Source organism: Alligator mississippiensis, chromosome 4 (genome assembly GCF_030867095.1).
Source record: "Alligator mississippiensis isolate rAllMis1 chromosome 4, rAllMis1, whole genome shotgun sequence".
Taxonomy (NCBI): Eukaryota; Metazoa; Chordata; order Crocodylia; family Alligatoridae; genus Alligator; species Alligator mississippiensis.
Window position 1 is genome coordinate 81,983,211 of NC_081827.1, and position 26,307 is coordinate 82,009,517.

At 41.1% G+C, this 26,307-nt stretch overlaps 1 protein-coding gene across 3 annotated transcripts in view; it reads left to right on the top strand.

Annotated features, from left to right (window-relative positions):
- The window catches only part of LRRIQ1 (leucine rich repeats and IQ motif containing 1), a 170,989-nt gene that overhangs the window by 65,213 nt on the left and 79,469 nt on the right, over positions 1–26,307 (top strand). For all 3 annotated transcript variants that reach the window (XR_009461631.1, XM_019480959.2, XM_059726137.1), the window contains exons 19-22: positions 16,054–16,143; positions 16,939–17,060; positions 17,726–17,821; positions 18,125–18,210. Coding sequence is in view for 2 of the 3 variants with exons in the window: in XM_019480959.2 (XP_019336504.1) it covers positions 16,054–16,143; positions 16,939–17,060; positions 17,726–17,821; positions 18,125–18,210 (394 nt within the window). In the remaining variant the exon portion in view is untranslated. The remainder of the gene's footprint in view (positions 1–16,053; positions 16,144–16,938; positions 17,061–17,725; positions 17,822–18,124; positions 18,211–26,307) is intronic.

The window sequence follows — 26,307 nt, forward strand, 5'->3', positions numbered from 1 at the left end:
GGAGAACCAGAACTGCGCTCCCAGTGGCTCCAGGCTCAGCCAGGAGGGGAGCGCAGCCCTGGCTCTCCCTGCCTCCCACGGCTAGGGTGCAGGAAGCCAATCACAGCACAGGGAAAGGGAACTGAGCCCTGCTTAGTTCCCCTCCCCAGCGCTGCAGTCAGGCTGGAGAAGGGAACTGAGAGGGATCGCTCAGTTTCCCTTCCCAGGCATACGATCGGTCTGGGAAAGGCAACTCATCCCAGCTGGGCTGGATTCCCAACCCCAGCATGACCATGCGCTGGGGAAACGAACTGAGCCCAGCTGGGCTGACTTCCCATTCCCAGCCCGATCTAGTACTGGGGAGAAAAATTGAACAATCAGGCTCAGTTCCCTTGCCTAGTCCCAGGCGGCAGCACCGGCTTCCCTCCCTTATCTGGCAGGCAGATTGGGGTCCTCAGCCCCAGGAGGACTGGCACAGACCGACAGGCCTCCTGGGGTTGGGATCCAATTTGCCTGTCAGATGAGAGAGGCTGTTATGAGCTTCCCCATTATAGCCAATGGGAGAAACATCGAAACAACTTTAAATTTGATGAAGCAAAATGGAACAGCTGTTTCAATTCGAAATTAAATTCAAAACAAAATGCTGTTCTGTCCAAACCTCAAAACTCAAGTCAAAATGGAACAGTGCCATTGCACACAGCCCTACTAATTAGGGGTGTGCGAAATCGGCCATATTTGATTTGGATTTGGATTCAGCCCAAATCGGGGGACAGTGATTCAATTCGTTGATTTGAATTTTTGTCCCAATTCGATTTGGCCGAATCTGAAGATTCAATGCTGATTCGGAGAATTAACAATTTGGCCATAGACACTGCTTCACATGTCTTTTCTATATACCTCAAGGTACCAGGCGTGGCTTGTGAATGCTGTGATGGTGGGGCAGATGGAGCATCCTACAGGAGCACGGGAGACCTCCCCGTGTACTCGCAGCAGACTTGGAAGTGGACCGGAAGTACTTCTGGTCCACTTCTGGGTCTGCTGCCGAGCGCGCAGGCCCCCCCTCCCCCATGTCCCCCTGGCTCAGCAGTTGGCTGTGGGGGGACCCCAGGCGCCCCCCCAGACCCAGGAGGCACCAGTAGTCGAGCCGGGGGGCGAGGGCGGCGGTCCCCTGCATGCTCAATGGTGGACCTGGAAGTGGACCAGAAGTGCTTCTGGTCCACTTCTGAGTCCAGCGCAGAGCGTGCTGGAGAGCCCCCCGTGCTCCTGTGGGATGCTCCATCTGCCCCAGTATCTCAGCATTCACAAGCCGCCTGGTACTTTGAGGTATGTAGAAAAAACATTTAAAGCTGTGTCTATTTCTGAATCATGGAATCTCTCTGAATCAATTTGGAGGGTTCTGATTCGATTCGAAGAAATTAAAGGGTCTCCTGATTTGATTTGGATTCAGAGATTCAGCCGCCAAATCAGGCCAAATTTCCACCAAATTGAATCAGCAACTGAAGCTTCACACAGCCCCAGTATTAATCTTATGAGAAGTAGTGGAATCATCTCATTCTCCTTATTTTACATTATGGTGAAGTTTTAACAGTGGGCACATCATTACTCAAACATGAATGTCCACGGAAAAGCCATGTAAGTTTATGGATTCAACTGTCGTCAGTTCTTTCCTTCTGTATGAAATCATGAGAAAGGAGGCTGGTAAGTGAAGCTACAGTGTTGGAAAATGTGGATGTTCATTGAACTTGGAATTCCACTTACAGGTAAATAGCCCATATACACACTTAGGCCAAGAACAGCCATTATATTTGTTCCCAGATTCTATTTTTGTGCCTTTGTTCTGACACGAAAATATAATATATAACTGTTCAAGGAGTTTTTTGTGGAAGAGATGTGCTCAGGGCAGGACGCCTTCTGGAACCCTGGAGGTTCCAGCCATGGGAAAATGCCCCCTACTTTGCGCACCCTTCTGGGTCACCCACAGGGTGCTTAATTTGGAAACTTCATGGAAGATTGGTGAATTAAACAGTTATTGACAATTGTTCTGATAGTTCAGGTGTGGGCAAAATATGGCCCGCAGGCTGGATCCAGCCTGCTGAGGGATTTTGTCTAGCCTGAAGTGGGTCTCTCAGTCCTGCCCAGCCCAGGTCATGGGGTCAGCCCAGGCCATGGGGAGTGCAGCCAGTCCTGCCACCCAAGACACGCAGTGGGGATGGGGTGGTGCAGCAGCTGTATTCATTTCTTAGCAGCCCCTGCCGTGGTGGCTCCTTCCAGTCACTGCCAGACCTGACCCTGCTGTCCAGGCACCCAGCCCATCTGCACTGCACCCACTGCTGGGGGCAGATCCCATGCAGGCAGGGCATGCAGCCAGGTGGATGGAATGGAGCTGTGTACAGGCAGGGGCCAGGAGTGTGATGGGTAAATGAGGCTAGGATCAGAAGGCAGGACTACGAGATGGTGACAGCATGGGGCTGGGGCCAGGGAAGAGTAATGATCCAATGCCCACACAGCCTTGAAATGGGCACAGGTTCTGCAGGCAGATGTGTGTAAAGCAGGGGTGTGCAGAGAGCAGATTGTGGCTGTGTTCTAGGCTCTGGGTCTGCGCTGTCACTGCACCAAGATCCTGGCCCCAGACACAGCTCCCTGCCTGCCACAGTCTCATCCCATCTGCCTGGCCATGCAGCCTTCCCATAAGGGTCCCATCTAGTCTCCATGGAGACCCCAGCATCACTGGGCAGTGGCGGCATGTAGCTGGGGCCTAGAGCAGAGCCACAGTCTGCTCCCTTCATGCCCCTGCCTGCAGAAATGGTACCCATTGCAGGTGGTGGAGGCAGCGGATCACAGCTCTGCCCTGCGTCCCAGAACCATGCTGTCACTACCCCATGATCCCAACCCTGGCTGGCCCTGCCTACAAGTCCCACTCTCAGATGATACATGCCCATTCCTTACCTGCGCATGGCCCCATTCCAGCTGCCTGGATGAGTGCAGAGCATAGCCACTTAGGGAGTTTTGGTGAGCTTTTGTGTGTGGCGGGGAGGGGAAGCCTATCATGCCTCACCAGAACTCCCTATGTGGCTCACAGGCCCAAATAATTACCCACCCCTATGATAGTTCCTTTGGTACTACAGATGGATTTTCTGGAGTATGGATTCTTTAGTTTGCTCCTTCCCGGTTTCACTGGGTGCATCTACATCTTTGCTTTAATGTGCAGTAGAATATTTTACTGCACATTAAAGTATCACATATAAAACCATGACATTACAGGAATTTGCCGTAAAATAGTCTGCTGTGCATTAAGCATCACTAAAAAAGTGTGCAAATGCACTACTGTGAATTAGTACAATTTAATGCACATTAATTTAGTACCTCAGGGTGCCTGCAAATGTTCTGGGAGGCTGCTCCAACACACCGTATTTCCAGAGCATCAGAACCGACAATTAATCGAGTCTTCTGAAACGTGGTACTTACCATACTCCAGAAGCCGCCTGTGTCTTGTGTATCAGTGTCCCCGGGCTTCAAAGCTCGTCAAACAAGCTTTAGTCCAAGCACGCCTGCCAGTCCCCGTTCCCCCCCCGCCCCCTTCCCGCCCCTGACTCCCAGAGCATCTGTAATAGCACAGTGGATAAAAATCAACAATTCCTTTTTTTTAAAAAAAAGGATTAAAAAAATTTAAACCAAAAGCTTTTGATTAATTGTATTTTTTTATTTTTTTTTGTTAAGATGCTTTAAAAAAAAACATATAAAGATAGTTTTAATTTAAGATATGTTAAAGCTCAAAGGTATGGTAATGGGATGGGATTACAACTTCTAATTATATATTATTTGAGACAATATATTCATGTAACCTTTTTAAAAGTGTTATAAATAGATCACAACAGGCCATGGGCTATATGAAGGACCCAATTTTATAAGGTTCCTGGAGACTCCTCTGTAGATTAGTAAAGATTAAAGAAAACCACTCCACCCAATGGGACTCAGTGCTCAGCCTAGAAGATCCCATGAAACATCTCTGTGATGTTTAGTTTTAGTTTTCAAGCTGTGTATTTGTATCTCCAGAGATCATAGACAGACAAGATGTAGGTAGATGTAATAATTTTTATTGACCACCTAAATATTTGGAAAAATTGTTCTTTGCAAGCTTTGGGGCACAAAGGCCCTTCTTCAGGCATAGGGACAGTTTGTTGTCTCCATCAATAACATCCTTGTTTACAGCAGTATATGGAGATGAGAGATAACAGACCTGATTACCCACCCATCAGTCCTATTGTCTCTCTACAAGTTCTTGTACACACAGTCAAGCCCTTACCTTTCTCTAAAAATACAAAGTTTCAAGAAATTAAACTGGTAAATGAATAAAGGATATCAAACAATAAGAATGCACTTTTTGTAGAAAACAGTGATTAAATCGATATCTTCCATATTATAGGGGTGTAGGTTGTAGCTGTGTGGGTCTAAGGACAGGCAGACAAGGATTTCCTTAAGATACTTGCAGATACACTCCTGTTCCTTGACTGTTTATTCTATCTCATATTCCTGCTCCTGATCTTCACTGTAAACAGGCTACTTAAAGGATGCAGATACAAGTGACCATTTTTGCCTGATCTGGCCACAGAAAGCAGTTTATAGTTGTTACCAAGCATAAGAGCACAGCTGCAAACAGTTTCAAAAATGGCTGATTGGGTGAAAATCTGACTCCTTGTTGTATGTGGTATCAGATAAAGATGTTACAAAATGTAGTGTCTTTTGTAACTTCTGTCTGTGGAGCTCCCAGCCTGTCCCAAGGTGAGAGGCCTCCAATTTTCACCCACCCCACCCTTCAGCACCAGTTGGGGCACCCCAAGAATGAGCTCCATCTGCTGCCTTCCCCCACCCTTCTGAAAACAAGGAGCGCTGGCAGGGAGCCATGGCTGATGCTATGAGAACCTGGCTGCAAGCTGCCAGCCAGCAGCTAACTTCCCCCACAAGAAACAACAGTGAACTTGTGTTTGGTCTGGGGTAATGTTTTAAAGAACACTTTGCAAAAATCATTCTGAGTTACAGATGGCAGCTGTACTTCTGTCTACACCCTAAGAGTCTACAAAAAAACTACATAAATAGAATTGTATTAAAGACCCCAAGTGTGAGTGTGGTGAGTGTGATGAAATCCAAACTATAGCACACATCACAGAGGAATGTTCTATTTATCATTTTCATGGTTGCATTGAAAATCTGCACCAGGCTACTAGCAATGCTTTGCAATGGATATCAAATCTAACACTCACACTAGCCTTATTCATCAGTGCTGTTCTTTATAGATTGTTTCTAGCTTGTTCTGTTTCGGTTGCTGTATTCCATATGAATTAATAAATAAATAAGTGTTTATCCTGTTCCATTTCTTACTAACTTTTTGACAACTTTTCAGAAATAATTCTCTGTAATTTAAAAATGTTTTCTCAATCTACCATTTTTGTGGGGATTTGCAAGTCACAAAAAGAGCATACATCCAGAAACTGAATACCCTTTAAAAGTTCTGTTCTGATCAGAACTTTTTAAAAGGTTAGATCATTTTGAATTAGTGACTGCAAGCGTTCCTTCTTTTGATAAAGAATCCAGCAATTGTGGCATTCCCTCTGTTGGGCTTCTAGTATCCTTTGCTAGTGTGTTATTGTGTCTTATTTTTAAGGGGGGGGATTCTAGAATGCCTATTATTTGGATACATACACTCTAAAGGCTAGTCTTATTACAGCAAAACTGTTGCAGTTTTTGAGTTCCGTGGCTTTATCGACAAAGGAGCAGCGATTGTATGACAATCTGGAACATGGACCTTGAAGAGTCTTGTAAAATCCTGGGGGAGGAGGGTAGAAGGATTCCGGGAACCTTTGGAGGGAAAATATATGGGGATCCTAGAGCCTTCAAAAGCAAGAATTGAAAGTGCCAGAAGCCTGGGGACTGTTGAGGTTGCTGAGAGGGTAGGAGTAGGAACTTCAAAAGGCTTGGGTAAGCATCCAAGCATTTCTGGGGCTTATGTGAACCAAATCTAACCTCTGAAGCTTAGAAGGTTCACCCATCTGTACTTTGTAGTCCTTTATTCAAAACAAAATGTAGGAGTTGGCTCCTGACCCATAGCTTCCTTCATGACAAAAAACACAATCTGAAGAAAAGTTTTTATATTAGAGTGATATTAAATAAATATCATAAATGACTTCTGTAAGACTCTCAAAAGGCTCAGCCTTGTTTGGAGTTCAATATAGCAATACATTGGAGTTTTCAGAAATGAAAATTCTCTCAGGGTCTCTGTGACGTTTTAAAACTAATCATTTACCCTCATTCTTTTTAGGTACTGTATCAGCTAATTTTAGTTTTCGTCTTAATTTTTTTTTTTTTTAATAAAAACAATTGGAAAAAGAGTGAAACCTGGTCAAATGATTGTCTGAATTTATTTAAGAATTTTGGCAGAATTACATTTGGAGAAAGCAGTCAGATTTTTTTTTTTTTTTTGCTCAACAAAATATTGTGATTATCCATTAATTATACAGTTACAAGAGAGAGACGGTAGATTATAGCACATAACCGGACCTCTCTTCCAGTTTTAATTTTTTTAAAGGCATGCACACTAATAATTAACCAAGTTTCTTTGTTTTTAAAATCTCTTGCAATCCCATGAGATCAGTTCATTGTTGTGATATTTCTTTGGAATCCATATGGTACCTCTCTCTACTTTTCTTGGCTGGACACAGTGTTTGGTTTTAGCAGTCATAATGGTGTTTTTAAAATAATCTCAGTTTGCAGTAGTTCACTGCCTTTTCTTAGTTCAAGTACGATGGCTTTCTGAAGTTGGTGTTTATAGACAGAGCCATGTGGTAGCTATAAGTAATCTTTATATAGCTATTTAATATGCACAGGAATTTTGGACAATTCATATTGAATTTACCTAACCAAGAAATCCCTGTTTCTCTCACTTTAGTTCCAGAGGGCACATGTGTATGTCGCTGTAGGACAAAGTTGCTACGGCACCATGCTTTAGTACTTACTTTTAGAAGTACTAAATCACAGCTCAGTACGGGCAGTTACTGTGCCATGCGTGCAGCGCACAGGTACGTACTGCCGTCACATCACCTGGGGAGCACACCACTACAGCGACATAGTTGGCAATCACATATAAACACATATGATCGCTATGTCACCATAGCATGCCGTATGGTGATGTAGAGCATTGTTACATTGCCATAGCAAGACGTATAGACATGCCCAGTGTATTTCACTGTGTTATTTTGTACTGTGCCTCCCATAGTCATTTTTCAAAAATGGCAAACCACACCGTCACTTTTCCACTGATTTACCTATGAAATGTACTACATTTCCAAATTATTTAACCTGAGATCTGAAAGTTGTCTTTTACACATTGTAAAGCTGTAGCATCTGCTCAAGAGGTAGATCTGCTTGCAGATTCATCAGAAGGAGGCATATTAAAATATACCCATGATAATTTTGAGGTCAGGAAATGCTATATCCCTTTACCAACTAGTCATTCTACCTCTGTTGGCAGAAGGATACATTATGCTGCAAGCTTTTCCACTGTAAATATAAGGTATGCTTATGTCACAAACTAGCTCTAAAAAAGGTATTATAGCCAGATTAATATAATGCTCTTCCTTGGGCTAATTAGCTTTTCTCTGAAATCCTCTACTTAGTTTGTAGGAAAATCCCTCCAGTAAGACTTCTTAATTAAATATCTGCTTATTCTACAGAGAGAAAAAAATACAAAGAAAGAAAAAGCTGATAAAACTGCTGAATGCCTTTTTTTCCTTTTTTTTTAAAAAAGGAAATCCTTTTGATCTCCTCTTTAGAGATATCAGCACTTCCTCTCCTTTCCTAACTAATTTATTCTCAGTTAGCAAGACAGCAGAGATTTTTCCAGAATAGCTTCATATTTGTGTTTTATACTGTGCTCCAAAGCAGAATTGGCGGGGGGGGGAGTGGCGGAGACTGTAAGGAATGAAAGAAGCTAAACGTGTGACAGGATGTCAGTGAGAAAGTAAATAGGTGGAAATTTGGAAGAAAAAAGGTAGAGCAGGAAAGAGGGGAGAAAAAAAGCCAAAGGTGCGTAAGGGAAACTTTACAGTAGTAAAGTCTCAGAACAGCAGAGATTCCCTATGCCTAAAGAAGGGTGATTGTGCCCAAAAGCTTGGGAGAACTTTTTTGCAACTACTCACTAGGTCTAATAAAAGATATCACATCTACCCAAAGAACCTTGTCTGCCTATGTCCTTAGACCAACATGGCTACAACCAAATTCCTTATGCGTCTTGTGTTTATAGACTAAGGGTATATGCACACGGTTGTGAGACCCTGCTTGTGTACATGTTCATAGATCTTTGCTGATGCCGGAGCTGTGCCAGGAACATGACGTACGAAAGCAGGACAAGGTACTAGCAAGTTCACAGGCGGAATTGGCAGGTCTAGGGGAGTTGGTAGGATGGTGGGGTGGGGTGGGGTGGGGTGGGCTGGATTCTCCGGGGGGGGGGCAGGCACAGGGCTAAATATAGCCCAGTCAGGGTCATCGGGGGTAAGAAAAGTTCAGCATCAGAGCTGTAGTGAGTAGCTGGGCTTTCTCAGCCCCAGGGCTGCACGCCAGATGTGTACAAACATTTGGTAGATTGAACTAACCCGTGCCAAACCTAATTCTCAGGTGACCTAAGTTAGGTCAGGCTGGCCATGTTTTTGGCCCAATCTAACCTTCCTAAATGAATGTACAGTTTGACACTTAGATCAACATAACACTGATTAGGTCAGGTATGGGTTAGCTCAGTGTAAGTAAAATGTTTTCATGTAACCCAAGTTCTTCCATATCTGCGTGACTTTACTTTGCATCTTGTTCAGCAGCAGCATATTTCATGTTGTAATTACAAGCAAATTGACAGAAATGAACAACAGTCTAATCCAGTGTTGGGATAAAAAATACTTGATTCATGGTGTAGGTGAAATACATTGAACGGGTGTTTTTTTTGGTTGGTTTGGCATTTCAGTACTTCCCAGATTCTGATGCTTGGTATGAATTGTTTTTTATACAACACATGTCAGATGCAAAGCAACTGCTTTATACCATGTTACTCTCTTGTGCAGGGGTCAGCAACCTATGGCCCATGGGCCAAGTAATTTTTATCTGGCCAATGAAGCCACCCTTTTGTCAGGGGATTCAGAGGCATTTGGTGACAACTGAGTCACAGGCATGGCAGCTACAGCTTGGTGGCACAGGAACCTCCTAAAATGTTGCTGCTTTTAAGCCTTTTGGGTCAGGGATAGGAAATCATAAAATTAATAGATTCATAGACATTAGGGGCTGGAAGGGACCTTGCAAGATTGAGTCCAGCCCCCTGCCAAAATGTAAGCTACTGCTAACTTTGTGGGCAAAAGAAAAAGGCAGACAAGAGGAAACCCAACTGTATAGCCTTTCTTTTATCAGAAAGCAGCATCTTTCTATCTTGATTTCTGGCTAAATCTTCCTCTCTGTGATGCATCCTATTTAAATACTATGCTACTCCAAGACAGTCCTTTTTAGGACTTAATAAGCTAGTTTTTATACCTGGGAGTGTCCCAGTCTGCTAGGAAGTTCCTCTTTTGTAAATAGAAATAATTGCAAAGAATGTATTAGAAATTAAACACTATTAAGTCTGAGAAGTTTCCTGAAACAAACCATTTTTCCTTGTTTATATATTGCTGATTGACTGTCAGTGAAAATTATTTTTTAAATTAGAGCATTGAATGTTTTTGGCACGTTTAAAGTTTTCTTTCACCCTAGACATACAAAAAACTAGAACTCTTGGTTCCAAAATGATACCTTTTATTAGACCAACTGGAAATTGGCAAGAAAATTGTCCTTTTCTGCAGGCTTTCAGGATCAAAGTCCCTTCGTCCGGCTCTGGGAAAAGTGTAGATGGTACAAGATGGTAAGAAGTCCTCATAGGTAGGAAATAAACTTAATTTTTGCACAGAGGGAGATGAAGATGGAAGGCTGTCCCTCTGGGTCCATGAGAGTGTCTTTGTGAGCTGTGTTGAGTAACTCTTTGATGTGCTGATCAAGTAGGATTCCTTCCCTGGAGGTGTTAGATGGCAGGCAGGGATGTGAAAAAAACCTTCCTTGTTGTTCTGCAATGTTTAAAATCCAAAATCGGCTAAAATTTGGCATCTTCCATGTTTCAGAGATGTACTTGGAACCATGTTGGTCTGAGACAAAAAGACATACAAAAAATTCTTTCACCCTGGGAGTTTTAATGAGTCCGATTATTCTACCAGCTAATAAAACAGTGTGCATTCTCTTGTATAGCTTAGTTCAGAATTAGGAAATATTTAGATATCCAGAGCCAGATTTATAGTGCATTTCAGTTGAATTCAGTGGATCTTTGAAGTCTAGTCACCATTTTTATTTGCCACAATTTCAGCTAAAGGAGCAAAATTTTTAGTTACTATTTTTTAATTCAGCAGTTACTAACAATTCATATTGGTAGTCCATATACAGTAATAGAAAAGAAATAAGATATAAAAGAATAGTGTGGAAATGATGTAAATTGCTGGTTACAAAACCTAACACTGTTTTTTTGGCTCTACATTTCAATATAACACCATTTTTATCCAGTAGGTATAAGCAGTGTAACTGAGGGCACTGACAGATGTTTCATTTATGGCACAATTAACATGTTGTACAAGATGTAAACATGTCACATTCAGCCAGCTTGTGGCTGATGTGCCATTTTATGGCAACATAAAGATGTTCCACATACAATGTAGAATGTCTTTGTGGCTGGTTTGCATGATGCCTTAAATTGAACAAGGCATGTCTCAGACCATGGCTGTTTCAGTCCTGATGCCAACAATCAGCTGATTGTCATCCTCAGGCACAGGACAGTCTCAGGTCCTGAACTAGCCTGACATGTTTACAGCCTTGCCCTGCAGCATGCATGCAAGGTGCAGGGCAGAGCATTTAAGTGTTGTGGCACAGAAAGCCAGTGGGCTTCCCCCTGCCTGGCACATTTTTTATAGCCTTGCCCAGCAACTCACATGCCTACAGCCAATAGCACTTTTAAATGCCCTGCTCTGCACCCCACATAGGGGCTGAAAGGCAAGTCTTCAAATTTGTTCGGTACAAAGGGGAGCCCTGCTGTTGATCTGTCAGGGGACCACCCCATTCCTGGGCCAGGATCTGCAATTGTGCCATGCCTGTCCCAATGCTCAGCTGAGCATCTGGATGCGGCACAGGGCAGCTTCAGGATCCAAGATACAGCCACCTTCATTCCTTTGTCTGTTCCCCAGAATTGTCAGGGTACAACCCCAGTCTTGATTCAGGAACCAGGACTGTTCTGTGCCTCATATCCATCCTCAGCTATGCATAGGGATGAAATACGGGGCAGGTCCAGAGTCCAGGACAATCCCCAGGACTGGACTGGGGGAATTGCAATCAGGCATGTGACAATCACTGGTCTAAAAACCATGTGTGCAGCCAAGCTGGGCTGCACATGTTGTATAAAAGTCCTGGGCACCAAGAAGCTGACATCATGAAGGGGTCAATTGCCAGGTGCCCCAAGCTTTTTAAAAACCACATATGCAGCCTAGTTGAGCTCTACACCTTCAGTGTTTAAAAGCCCAGGGTGTGGGAACCCAAGAGACTGTCCCAGATCACAGGGTCCTGGCACCCCAGGCTTTTAAAAATCATGCATGCACCCCAGTTGCCATGCCACAAATGACATGGTACAACAGACAGTTTTTATGACAGGACATAACATTCCTCATATCCCAATCACACCATTATTTTAATATCTGCCAGGATCAGCCTGGTGTTTAAATAAATACTAAACACAGATTTATTTTAAGTTAGTTTCAATTCCTCCATATTTTATCACATATTTTGTTGTACCACGAACTATGTGATCAATGGTCATATAGCTTGAATATGGGCTGAAACTTGGAGAATTACAGATAATAATATCAATAGTAATATGGTACAATATGTGTGTTTCTTTTTTCACTGGAAAAAAATGTTAACAAGCAAGCATATAAATATTCAGCCAAAAGGGGCTTAAAGTAAATTATTTCCTTACTGTTGGAAATGTGCAATCTCTTCCTAACTTGTAAGCAATTAATGTATTATCTCTGGGCTTATGAAATAACTTTGTTAAATGGTCAGTGTGATTATACTTTGTTTTAAAGCAAATAACAGAATTAAAATGCAAATGGAATTATTTTGCAAAGACTCTTGTTGATTGTCTTTATATTTGTGAGTTTACTTATACACAGATATAAAATGGCTTATATTTACTTATACACACTGCATAATGTTGCATTGTTTGCAAGATTAGGCTCTTAGTTTGATTTCAGAAATATATTTAATATAAGGTGGATCTTTTTTAATATATATGGTCTTCTAGTAAAATGGAGTTAAAATGATTGTCCATACAAGAAACCTGTATAATTTAATTTACCTTTAGTATAACACAGATTGCACTTTTTCCATCAGTTTCAATTCCTATCTTCCTTTTTCAACTGTTGCTGGAAAATCTATTTTATATGCTTTGTTTTAGTGTTTTAGACTGTTTTATACTGAAATACTAGGCTTATAGGAAAAATGAATAGGAGTTTCTTAAACTGATGCTGTAGGAAGCTCCAGGGACAAACATAATGGAATAACATATGTTTTGACAATCTATTATCTGTTTGCTATTGGCCAAAGCAAATGATCCTTTGGTATATTTGTTAAAAACAGGTTTTAACAGCACTAAGAGTGTCAAATGTGCTGTCAGCAGATATGACATTAGTGCTCAATCAGTTTTCTCAGTAGTGTTTTTTTATTACTCTATTTACTTTTTAAAATAATATTTTGCTGTCCTTTAACATATAATTTCTCTCTCTACAACAGAAAACACTACAATTAATTACATCCATGTAATGAAACAAATCAAAATACAGTTCAAAACAGGATATATTAATATAAAATTCAATAAATGGTAAAAGGTGAATTTTAAACTAAGGCTTCACCATAAATGTAAAAAACAAAGAAAGTAGGCTGTTATTAATCACAGCAGTAAAACAAAGGGATCCAGTTTACATTCCATTAATATTTGTTGCTGGGTAAGTGTCCCCCAAATGGTATCTTGGATTATCATTCTTACTGCAGTTTCTTTAACAAATGAGCTCAGTTGAGAAGTAAAACTTCAACCTGCCAAGTCTGCAGACTTGACCTGAGAGCTTACAGTCAAGATTGGTTCTTACTCACTGTTAATAAACTGTTTACAGATTCCCTATTCTTGCATATGTATACGATACAAGTAGCTCTGTAAGCATGGCTGCAGAAGGCAGATTGATTAGAATTTAATTTTTAAGATATTAAGTGCACAGAAAAAATCCTTATTCAAGAAAAGAGAAAAATGTTTAAATGGCAATTTGATTTTTGTTTTTGAATGGTGGCTGCATTTAAGCTTGAAGCAGTTTGCAGTATGAGAATAAATCCCAAGGGAGATGGACTAGTGGGCAGAGGGCAGAAGAAGCAGTTACAAGCGCATGATAAATTTATTTGTCACATACCTCTGCAATTTATCTCAGTGATGTTTCCGGAACATATGCAACCGATATCAAGTGGGTTGAGGAAAAGCCTAAAATTCTTTGTTCTTGAGATTAAACAATATATGGAAAAGATCAATGAAGGCATATCAGCTAGTAAAAAAAGTTGACATAGAATCTGATCTGGATTTAATAAATAAAACATACTGGGCATGTCTGCAAATGCACCCAACTGTGCAGTTGTTACTACGCAGTAATTTAGTACCTGCTAAAGCTGGTACTGCACAGTAACCTACAGTAACCACCGGTACTTTCCAGTCCTGGCACTGCACAGGTTATTTCCAACCCTACTGCGCAGTAGCGGCAAGATCATAGTTCATGCCCACTGATGCTACATCGCCATAATTCGTTGCTGTGGTGATGTTGAGTCTCGTGTAGATGCGCCCACTGAACGATATTCATATCAAGTACTGGGGGAAAGGAACCTAATATTCAAGAGATCTTGCTTTTGAAGAGTGAAAAATAAGCTGAAATTATCAAAATAATTGCTTCCAAAAAGTTTGGTAAAAATGGAAGCAGGATGTTGATTAAAAATTGTATATAGTCTTATAAATAAGAAGGAGATTTAAAGTCAGAAAAGTATTTGACTGGTATCCAAGGCAACCTTTTCGAAATAACTTACGTATGAGCCTGTCGTCTCCTTTTCATAAAGAACCTGGCAGCCCCTTTTATTCACCATTTTAGGGTTATACAAAGTCTTATTAAACAAGCTAGACAATAAAGAATTACTGTAATCCTATCTTAAGGTATCCAGAGCTGAGAAACCCATCTCAAGTTCTTATAGAGTAAAAAATGAAAGCAAGCTAGTAACATTCCATAAATGGAAGATGTTCTAGTTACATAAATTAGAAGTTTTCAGAAGGGGAGCTAGGATCAAAATGAACCCCTATATAAGGGGTAAGTAAGGGCAATCAGAGTGGCTGTCCCGTGTGATAGAAACCAAATCCTTAGAGGTATTTACTTACTGTCATGAGACCATGTATCTTTATCACTTGTCTAAATGTGGTATAAGAAAACATGGTGGAAAAGGTCAAGGAAGGATGAGAAAAGTTACAGACTTTCTGATTTTAAAATATTAATCTATGCTTGGGTTTTAGAAAATAAGATAATTCATCAGCAAAGTGCTAAAGACCCCCTGAAGCTCCTGCTTCTGCCATTCTTATTCACTCTGAGTAAAAGTAGAGTGAAAGAGATATTATAGCCATGATAGAATTATGTGAGGGGCAAGGATATCTTTTATTGAACCAACTGCATGGTTGTAATAAAGTTAGACAAGTTTTTGAATGCAAGACATTCTTCATCAGATCTGATGATCACTCTGGCCCCATCTATTAAGGTGAGATGAACCAGTAATCACATCTTAAATTGTGCCCTAGTCTTTTCATTCCATCCAGGAAGAGCACACACCAACTGAAGAAACTTCCTTAGCCTGACGAAGGGTTTTTGAACTCGAAAGCTTGCTTAATAACTATTCTCCAACTATTTGGGTTGGTCTAATAAAAGATATCAAATTCACCCAAGGAACCTTGTCTGCCTATGTCCTTAGACCAACATGGCTACAACCTACACCCCTGCAAGGAATAAGCTATATATTTATTCTTACCATGCTATGAATTGAGTGTTTGGCCAGGTGCTCTCATGTGGCTGGGAGCCCCATCAGCTAATGGGGCTCTCTGCTGCAGGGGTGTACCACTCACTGCCCCAGCTGCAAGCCTCATCAGCTGCAGGGCTTCAGACATGGGAGCTTGCTACCTGTCAGTGCAGGGAAACTATCGGCTCCCAGGTTCCCCCTGCACCAGCAATAAGGTGCGATTGGATCAGATGTTGGATCCCACAGCCAGGCTTCCTGCCGTGCTCATATGGCATGGCAGAAGGTGAGATTGTGTGGATTGCATACAAGATCTTATCACACCTTTACCTGAAAGTCTAGAGGGGCCTTCTGAGTAACACTTTGGAAATGCTATCCTCAGGCCACAGATAAGTGAGACTGCTTGAGAGAATAAATGTTCAAGGTGTTTATATTTTGGCTGTTGATTATGACTGTTTACTGGCTTAATACTCTGGATCAATAAGTGCAACAGAAATACAAACCAGGATGTAAATTCTTAATGGTTTGAAAAAGCAAACAATACTCTCTCTGCCTGTTATGTTTAACTGAAAAGTAACTTAAACTAGTTTTCTGGGTTGTAAACTAGTTTTTCTGACTTGCTTTACTAGCTCTTATTTGTTCATTTTTCTTGGGGTAAAATAAGAATTAGAGAGCAGGATCAGAACATCTCACTACAAATATTTATTAATTGTGGATTAATGTATAGAAACTAATTCAAGATAGCAACTCCAAAACTGGAATGGTATTGCAGGTGGCTATTTTGATATATGACGTGAAAACAGTTGAAACAGCATGCAAGACAGTTTATAAGAGACTTTTAAAAAGTTATCTAAACTAAACTGATTTTATCAGTGCACTATTTGACTTTACTCATTCATACAGGCTGCCTTAGAGAGGGAATGGCTAACTTTAGATTCCACCCGCTTCCCTTCAAAAACACTGCTGCTCTCAAACCAGCTGCACTGGCCAAAGGTAACATGTCACGGAAACTTCTTAGTCTTCAGTCTTTGTTCATTCCTTAAGGATATGCTGCTCTGGGGTGATTAATACTGCAATTTATTGACTTGAAAAACACAATTACTTTTAGAAGCCTCTGACTTCCTCCTCATCCCCAGATGTAATTTTTCACGTAGCTTTTCTTTCATTTACTTAATTCTTTTTCTTTATTTTGGATTTCTTTCAACACTTTACTTCACAGTAGCAAAAAAAAATGATGATATGCTTCATCTGCACATTTGGCAATAGATTAAAAATTGTGAGTTGACACAGTACTTTAAAAATATTAAAGTCTGCATTATATAGCAACAGCTGAGGATTTTCAGAACAGCTAAAGGTCATTGAACTGTAATGTCTGCTAGTTATTTGATAAACTTTGAAGTTCTCAACTCGCTGTTTTTGTAGCATTTTTTTTTATTCCTCTTTCTATATGCAAAATATTCCTAAAGATATTTTTGCTCAAAATAAAAAAGGATTTTTATAAGTACATTGATTGCCTTTTATGTTAGTTTTTGTTGAAATCATTAGATATAATTACATTTGTTTATAACCATTAAATCTTTTTTTGCAATATATAGTTAAAAAAAAAGATTGGATCTTGGGGCCAATCATAGTTGACATTGCCTATGAAATGCAGATGAAAGGCACAGTTCTGAAAACCTGATGATGTTTAACTGTATTTATTGAGTAGTTCCACTGAAGTCCATGAGACTACTCAACACCAAAGTTACAAGGCTATTAACGCACACTTTCGTTTCTCTTTCTTGCAAGTATCCTAAGTCTCTGTGTTCTGATGGAAATTCACATAATTTGCCGTGGTCTCCATATGAAGCCTGGCAGTGTGATAAGAGAGTATATTCAGTCTCCCCAAAAAGCAGCCAGCTTAGCAGCAGGTAAGTCATATAATTTGTTTTTTTCCATTATTGATTGTAGTTAATTATGACCTGACAAGAACCAAAATAGGCCCTGGAAGAATAACTAAGACTCTTCTTTGATGCTTTTGCAGATGTTTTATTGTTAAGTCACATGATTATTGAAGTTTAAGTAAAAGCACTTTTCATCAAAACTGAACAAAACAATTACAGTATATTGGCTATGCAATAATTTAGCATTTGTCAATTTAATTATTAAGTATTAGAGTTGAGTATAACAGTATACAAATATATAAGAGTTTTGTGATCCATTACACTTTAAAAAGAAAAAAAAGCTATCTTGTAACATGTAGACCTTTTAAAATTCAGATTTCTAAGAATAGATAAGGATTTAAAAGGATTTCTTGCACATCTGAATTCCTTTGGAGAAAAAGGGCAATATGCTTCAAGTAATTGAACTGTAAACATCTTAAATCAATGGCAGATGCATATTACTGTCCAGGATAACCCCTTCCGGACTATAAAAATAGGTTTATTTGGGGGTTTTTTTGGTTTTGTTTTTTTATTTGTTTCTGAGATTCAGAAGGTACAAAAGAAGTTTCAGAGTAGCAACATTTGGAAAGTTCTTATTTCATCTTTTCAATGTGTGGTCAGTGGTCAGTTCTGTTATCCTATTCTACTGTCAGGTTGAAGAAGAGATCTGTGTCACCATTCTCTGACCTGAAGGATAAAGAGCAATTTTCATTCAAATCAGGAAAAGAAGAGAAAATTTCAGAAGAATGGTATGTTATCTTACTTACTTTTTAACACAAGTCCATCACCCAGGCATTAGAGGTCTAGAGGCTTTTAAAAAGCACCCTCTTTATTAAGAAAATAATTTTTATTTCTGATTGTCAGATACCACTTTAAACCTTTTTACCAGCATTAGAGATATCAGGTCAATTGACTGTAATTTCTTAATATTTTCAGATGAGCAACATGTAGTATGTTTTTACACTATTGTACAACTTGTGTAAAGTGTGTGTGAGAGAATAAAGGGTAGTAGATAAATGTGAAATTGATGATAAACTGTCACCTTCTCATAGGGGTTTTAAGGATATTTCCACTGCACAGCTAATGCTGAAGAGAGCGCATAAAATGAAACGCAAGAGATCTAGTCATAAAACTCTAGGTAAGCCAATTGTCCTGCTACAATGTGAATGAAGTGTAGAGGATAACAACTGCATAATCTGACATCTGAAAATAGGATGGGTCTTCTAGAAATTTTTCTTGAATTTTATAAGATAACACTAGACATTAATATGGGTAAATGAGGAATGTGGCTCAGGAATAAACTCATAGATTAAATCTTTAGAAAAGGATATATGTTGTAAGAAATATTTTAATAATTTGTGAAATACTTTAGTGAATCTTAAAAAGTATTTTTGATATGTTTTAAGTGGGAACTTTTCTTTGTTTCATGTGTTTCCTTTCCTGGGTAAGAAGTTTGTAATTTTGCATTATGTAGTGCTTCTGTTTGCCCCAAGGTAACCACAAGTTGTTACAGTGTGGCTGAATCAGTGCGGGGTTATTTTCATTTGGTGTCAGTCTGCTCTAAAAACAAAAAATATGTCTGCAGCATGTGATCACCTCTGTTATCTATTACCTCCATTAATTGATTATGTTGAGTGCTATTTGTATGCAATTCTTGACTCCTCCAGTGCCATTTGTGAAGGTTTCACAGTTTGCCATTGTGGAATCATATCATAGTTTGGCATTCACTGATCTTTTAGAAACTGGCATTACTCAGATGCGCCCCCTTCCTCCCCCTCCCCCAGGTGACTCATGCTAAAATCCTCCTTTGCTCCATGCAAACTTGCTCATACTCCACAGCTGTCAATTCCAGGAAAGAATGAAATATCATAATGTATGATTGACACAAGTTATAACTAATCTTAAGTTCATTAGTCATGGTAAGCTGTCAGTCATTAGAAATCTTTCCATCAGTAATACTTACCTCTTTGGTAACATATATGAAGACTTCATTTGTGGCTAATATGCATTTTCCATTGGCATATAACGTTGGAAATCCCTGTTTTTCACTTAGTAATATTAAAATATTGTTTAAGGTCATTTTGTATTTCATGGGGCAGTGTAGTACAGAGAGAGAAGTTTTCAGTGTATGTTTTCCAAATTTGAACAATCAGCACTTAAGACTAATTGTGGCAAAAAAGAAATCTAGCTTCATGCAGTAAGTAACATGTAGTTAACAAACTGTCCTCTTTTGTTATGGATAAGAAATAAACAACAGACAGGAGGTTAAAACAATCATCTTTAAACTGCCAGTAACTTTTTATAGTTTCCCACCGTACCCTACCCCACTACCCAGGAACAAAACCATCAGTATCTGGTGTGCAGCTGAATTTTTGACATGTGTTCCACTTGGTGGCCGATGTATCATTTTTAATTAACAGGACCTACTAGGTTATATCATCTTTTCTCCATATGTTGTCTGGTTTATGTTAGTAGTAATTAATGCAGTCATAAACGGTTGCTTGTTTAAGCATATCAAATTCACCTAGCCTAGGGTATTTTGTTGTTCTAATGGAATTTTTGGATGCTTTTTCATTCATTTTGCTGTGATGAGTGGAGGGTGGCTGTTTGTTTGTTTGTTTGTTTGTTTGTTTGTTTGTTTGTTTGTTTCTAAACCATGCTTTTAGGAAAATTATCAAAGCATATTATTGGTGTTTAAAAAAAAAAAGGAAAAACCTACACATTGTCACAACATCATTATAGATGCAAGCTACCTCTTCCAAGTAGTACCCAAAAAAAACACTTTTCCCTTTTCAATTACTACATCAGGCCCAAGCCTGCATATACAGTTGCTCTATACAAAGTGTCCTGAGAATCAACAACTTCCCCTTATTTTTCAAACCAACAGAATGCATGAACAAATAACCTACTTACTGAAAATGCTGCACCCCCTTTTTGTGTGTTTGCTTTTATTCCACTCATTGGGCATGTCTACATGTGCATTTAAAAGTGCCTAAATTTAATGTGTATTAGCTTAATGCACATTAAGTGGGTTTAGGCAGGCATCTACATGTGCAGGCGTTAAAGCACATTAATGCTATGTGTGAACTGACTTGGGACTGAAGGGCTTCTATACACATGTGAGACGCCTACTCCAATGCACTGGAAATCCAACGCGTCAGAGTAAACTCTATGAATGAAGTTTGCTGGAGCATGGAAAGTGACGTGCTCCAGCAGCCTCGCCCATCATGTGTATTAGCATCACTGTGTGTCTCTGCACTGACAAAATGGTGGTGGGGCATATTGAAATAAAATAAATCTGATGAGCTTTAGATCAAAGTGCCTCATCGCCATTTTTTCAGTGCGGGGACACATGGCAGCACTGATGCATGTGACACATAGGTGCTTTTACTTAGCACAGCTTGCTAATTAAACGTGCCCAGTGCTGCATCCCAGCACATAAAGTGTCCAAAGTTAGTCCCAAGTCAGTCGACACATACAATGTTAATGTGCTTTAATGCATTTACATATGCATTAATGCACTTTAACTAATTCATGCCTGAATTTGATACCTGCATTTTTAGGTATCAAATTTAGGCACGAATAGCCTAAACTGGCCATTTTTAATGCACATTAAGGGTGCACACATGTAGATGCACACCCGTAATGCACATTAAAGCATCATGTGCAGACACAACCATACAGTACAACACAATGAGAGAGACGTACTAGAAAGCAAGATCAAATTAAGCTTTATCAATTAAAAATAACATTTTCAATTATACCCTAAACTGAGTTGGAATTAATGCTGGCACGTAGCTCTCATTTGCTGCCTCTCAATGAGCAGCATTATGTAAGTAAACAAGTGGCTAAATTTTGAACTTGCCAGCCTGGATTCTCCAGATTTCCAAAGTTTCTCCAGGTTTCCATAGTGCCACCTCTGGTATGGGATTAAAAGAAAAGTCTTCTTATGGATTGTAGTCAGGTTAAAAGGCAAGGAAAAAACAAGAAGTGTAAGGAGGTGTTCAGCCTTCAAAGGCTGCAACCTAGTGCTTGGTGTTTGGCAGATAGCAGTCTGCCTAGCTGCAAGGCTGGGGGTTAACCTGTACTAACAACTATTAAATGAGGATGAAGTCACAAAGAAGGTTAAAAGCCCCAGGAGCAGAGTGCAAGGGAAGAAGAGGGAGAAGCATGGAGCCTGGGTTGCCCCACCCAAGATGTGAAGAAAAACAAAACCAAAATCTGCTGTCTATTGATTTGTGGTTGGTATGCTTGCTTGTTCTGTTGTTTTGTTTACTGTAGGAACAAGGTTTCCCTGTGTAAACAGGCTGGAAACCCTGAGCACAGAACTTGATAAGGAAGCTGGGTGAGTGACCATCTTGCAGTAGACCTGAATAGTAATTTTTCACACTGGAGGAAGGTAAATATTGGGGTCCACCAAGGATCCTGAGGCCTGTGCTGTTCAAATTCTAGTATTATAAAAGTCTTTTTCTGTCTGTCCATAATGCTTTATTTGCACTCTGATTGGCTGTCTTGGCAGCCAATCATAGTGCTCCACACAGACAGAGACAGACGGTAGAGAACCACCATGATAGTGGGGACTGAGGGGCCTGGGGTGGGGATTGAGGCCAGCAGAGCTGGCCTCACCCCTCTCCTTTGATCCTTGGAGGCAGAGAGGGACAGCAGGGACCAGAGTGCTGCCATAATGGATGCCATAAAGAGTCTGCTCCTTAGAGCCAGGGACCAGCGCCCCCTCCCTCCCTAGAAGAGCTGGGAGGGAGGGGAGGTGGTGGGGAACAGGGGAGGGAGGGGAGCGAAGAGGAGGGGTTACTGGTGACTGCGCCCCACCACCACCCCAGCCCTGGCTTGAAGTGACGGGGGGGAGGGGGGATGGCCCCAGTCCAAGTCCCGGCCCCGGTCCGAAGTGGCGGGGGGAACGGCCCCAGTCCGGGCCCTGGCCCTGGCCTGAAGCAGCAGAGGGAAGGCGGGAATGGCCCCAGCCCAGTCCCCAGCCCAAAGTGGTGGGGGAGGGAGGGGGAGAACAGCCCCAGCCCAGGCCCTGGCCCAAAGCAGCAGGGGGGATGAGCGAACAGCCCCAGCCCAGGCCCCGGCCCGGCCTGAAGCAGTGGGGGGGCGGGAATGGCCCTGGCCCCATTCTGAAGCAGTAGGAAGGAGGGGAGAATGGCCCCGGCCACAGCCCAAAGTGGTGGGGGGAGGCAGGGAGTGGCCCCAGCTCGAGGCAGGGGGGGTTGGACCCAGACCTTTCTCCCTGCCCGCTCCCCCAAAGCCCCCTTGACAGGCAATTTCCTTATATATTCACAAAGGAGTAAAGAGTTAGAAAATTTTGCAGATAATGTGACAGAATAAGGAGCAACAGTCTCATGTTGCAGCAAGAGAAATGTAAGCTAGATATTAGGAAGCATTTTCTCACTAGGAGGGTAGTAAAATGCTGGATCAGGCTACCCAGAGAGGTGGCAGAATCCACATCTTTGGGGGTTTTCAAAACCCAGCTAGACAAAGCCTGTGGCTGGGATGATCTAGCTTGGGATGGTTCAACTTTGAGCAGAGGGTTGGACTAAGTGACCTCCTGAGGTCCCTTCCAACCCTAACTTTCTATGATTCTAATACAGTATTATTCAAGATAATCTATTTTATAGCTGCTGGTGAACAGTGGGGGAAAAGAAAAGATCTCAGAGTACTGAGTGTGTGGGCAGTGAAATGGAAAGAAAAAGCTTGAAGTAATTCATATTGGGGGTGGGTAATAACCCTAATTATACAATGTAAGAGTGATGTGGTAGCTGCGATGGTCCAGAAATTTTGAGAAGCCAGGATTTCTTAGGGAGCTCTCTTTTACTGGACCTACTATGTAGTTGGGATACAGTTAGAAAAGCTTTCAAATGCAAGACAGTCTTCTTCAAATCACATAGTTGCCATTTAGTTCATTTTTTGCATCTAATGAATTATGCTGTTGCCTACAAAAGTGGCTCATGCCACTCAACCAATTCATCTTTACAGTGCTGCCCTTCCCTACCTTTTGCCTTAATACTAACACAGCTAACCACCTTTGCACACAACAAACAATTTCGTTGACAACGAGTGTTGTGGATATCAGTAATATAACCGTGTTCAGGTAGGGAGTGCATGCATTTATGGAGGACAGGTCCATTAGCAGCTATTACACACAAACAGTCAGGGCATAATTTGGCCTTAGAATATCAGTAATCCTATGACTGCTGGTAACTGGGAGAGTATGATGAGAGAGAAGTCACTCTACATATGATCTGCTTGTATACATTCTTCTAAAACAGGGGTGTCAAACATATGGCCTGTGAGTTGTATTCAGTCTGTGGACCTGTATGATCTGTCCTGTGGGCATGTGGTGTGCGGGCTGGACCTGGGGCTACATTTGTTCCACATGGCACAGGGGGTCAGTTTGGGGAGGATGCTGCATGTGGTGCCTATGCTGGACCGACCCTCCAGGGGTGGTCTGGATTGGGCCATACTGGAGCCAGCACACAAGGGCTGGTCTGGCAGAGTGCTGCATGCAGCATGGGCCCCATGTTGGCCTCCTAGGCTGCATGCAGCACACATGATGCTGCATCCCACCTGCATGCTGCTTGCAGTGCAAACCTGTAAGTTGGCCAGTGCGCTCTGCCTGTGGCACAGGAGGCCAGCATTGGGAGCTGTGGTGCTACCCAGTCTGGCCTGCAGACTGGTCCAAGATCCTTATTTGGCTTGTAGGTTCAGATGAGTTTGACACCTCTTCTCTAAAACTTCCATTACTTGCACCTGTTAGAGGCAGAAACTAGGCTAGATAAACCAATAATGTTTAACTGGCTTTATACTCATCAGAGAATTCTTCCTGTCTGAAAAGAATCTCCACTTGCATAGGTGTCTCCTATATCAGCTTCCAAAGCCCCTTGTTGCATAAAGGACATTGACTGAAGTCCTAAAGGAAGTGAAAGACCTTACACCAATGCCATAAATTAGAATAGACGCCCTCCTAGTTCATCTTTTGGCAGGAGCCTGGCATTCTTTAAACAGAAAACTGCAACTGGATTCATGTCCAGATGTCACTCTCTACCACTCAGGATCTACCACTCAGGAGTGTTTTTCCGATATAGCTCTATGTGTACACCTCATTGAAGTAACTCCATTAGTTGGGTAGTAAAGTTATTTGGCAGTGTTGACAGTCTAAAAATAAACATGGCATCATCTGTCAACTGAACCCCTAATGCAACTGGGTATCCAAGAGGACCTGAATTTGTCTGTCTCTCTTTAACAACCTTTTAAGAAGCAGCTCTCACCTCTGTCATCTGCTTTTTGATTTTTCCCTAGCAGTCAGCATGATCATATCAACTCCATCTTTTCTGAACTACTCATCAAAGCCTAAATATTAAGTATTTGTAATATTTAAATATCAAATTATTATAAACTTTGGGTTTGTTCTTATATTTATAACTGTTTTTCTTTTTCAAATAGTTTAATCCAAAACTTAAACATACTAAAATAATGCCAATTCAAATTTAGATATTACTGCAAATTTAAAGATATATTTAGCACTATCCACCTCCTGTGTAAATCATATACTATAATGAAGAAGCTTTCCACAATATCTGATGTAACCAGCTAGCTAATGCTCTGCATATTATTTAAAAGAAAAAAATGTTAAATTGTAAGCAACAAGTTCTCTATATAAGGAGGTAAGAGAATATTAACAAATAAACAGATATCCTTTTATGCCCAAATTTAAATATCTGACTGGTATTGAAAACCAACTTTCATATCAAATTCTGCTATCCTGTGATACAGCTTATGCTGAGTTGCAGCTTAATCTTAGGGCCCTTCTACATGTTACATTTGTGCCACAATTAAGATATTAATCATGGCATAAATGGCAAGGATGTTACACATGCAACCATTTTAAGGTTCCATAAAATGGTAAATCAACCATAATAATGTTCCACATATAATGTAAAGCATCTTTGTGGCTGATTTGCATGGTACTTTAAAATTGAATGTGTGGCATGTCCACACATTGGGGCCTTCCAGGGTTGATGTCTGACAACCAGCATCCGCCCTGGACAGCCCCAGTCTCCAAAGTACATGCTGACAATATTGTTGGCACTAGTTTGGAGCAACCTGGTCTCCAACCAGCTGGGGTCTACCCCAGGGCAACTGTGGTTCTCCACCCAGGACCAGGACTGCCCTGTAGGGGGGATAGGGTAAGCTGAGGCTCCCGCTGGAGGGAACCAAAGGGCTTCTTCCCCACTTCCCCTACAGGACTTTTAAACCTTGCATCTGGGACTTTTAAACCCTACACTGCTAGAGTGTATTTCTTATTTTCAAATATGTTCCCTGTTTCCAACTTCTTCTGGCTGGTGTCACTTGTTCCCTTGCAACAGTTGCAAATCATTGGAATGTAGTGACCTATTAAAGTTAGTACACATTAGGAGATAACACTCATCTGAAAAACAATGACTTTGCAATGCCATGAGAGCACTTAATACATGCTGAAGTGCTTGACTGTGTTCCTGCCCACATTTTAACTGCACTTAGTAAGTGTTAAATTGCATGTGGGACACTACCCTCTTCTCCATGCCCTCGCTAGCCAAATCACATACTGCCTAAATGTAAAGTGAACTTTTACCCTGGGTTTTTTGGAATCCTAATCTGATAGACACATGAATACATTAAAAAAAGAATTTGAATGGGACTGGCAGCAAAATGTATACCCTGAGTTCCAGATATGCTTAGGTAAAAGGACTTGTCCCTCTTTTTTTTTCTGTCCAAGAAGCATGTATCTACTCCTTGTGATGCACTATACAGTACGAGGACTTTCCATACCATGGAAGGATTGGTTTATGTACTGGCCACCTGCAGGTTCCTAATAGTCTCCTTACTTCTTGTCCAAAGAGTATTCAGGAAGCTGTTCAGCCCAGTACTTTAATTCCACCATTTTTCCTACAAAGCCAGTAGGTCTCCTTAGGCAGGCACCACTTAAGGGCCCCCTTTGGCGTTGACCTGTGATGGACACTGAGTGTTTCTCTTTCATTTTTTTTTTAGGGTTCTTTTGAATTCAGTGTTTTTGTTGCGGGGGGGGGGGGGACTTAGGTGTGTTTTTTCAGGAGGAGCTCCTTTATGGGACAGGGTGTACAGACTTGGAAGTGACACTGAAAGGAGGTGGGACATCTTCCTTGACAGTGAGGTGGGGTAGTGGGAATGTAGGTGGGGAGGCAGGAAGATGGGAAGAGAT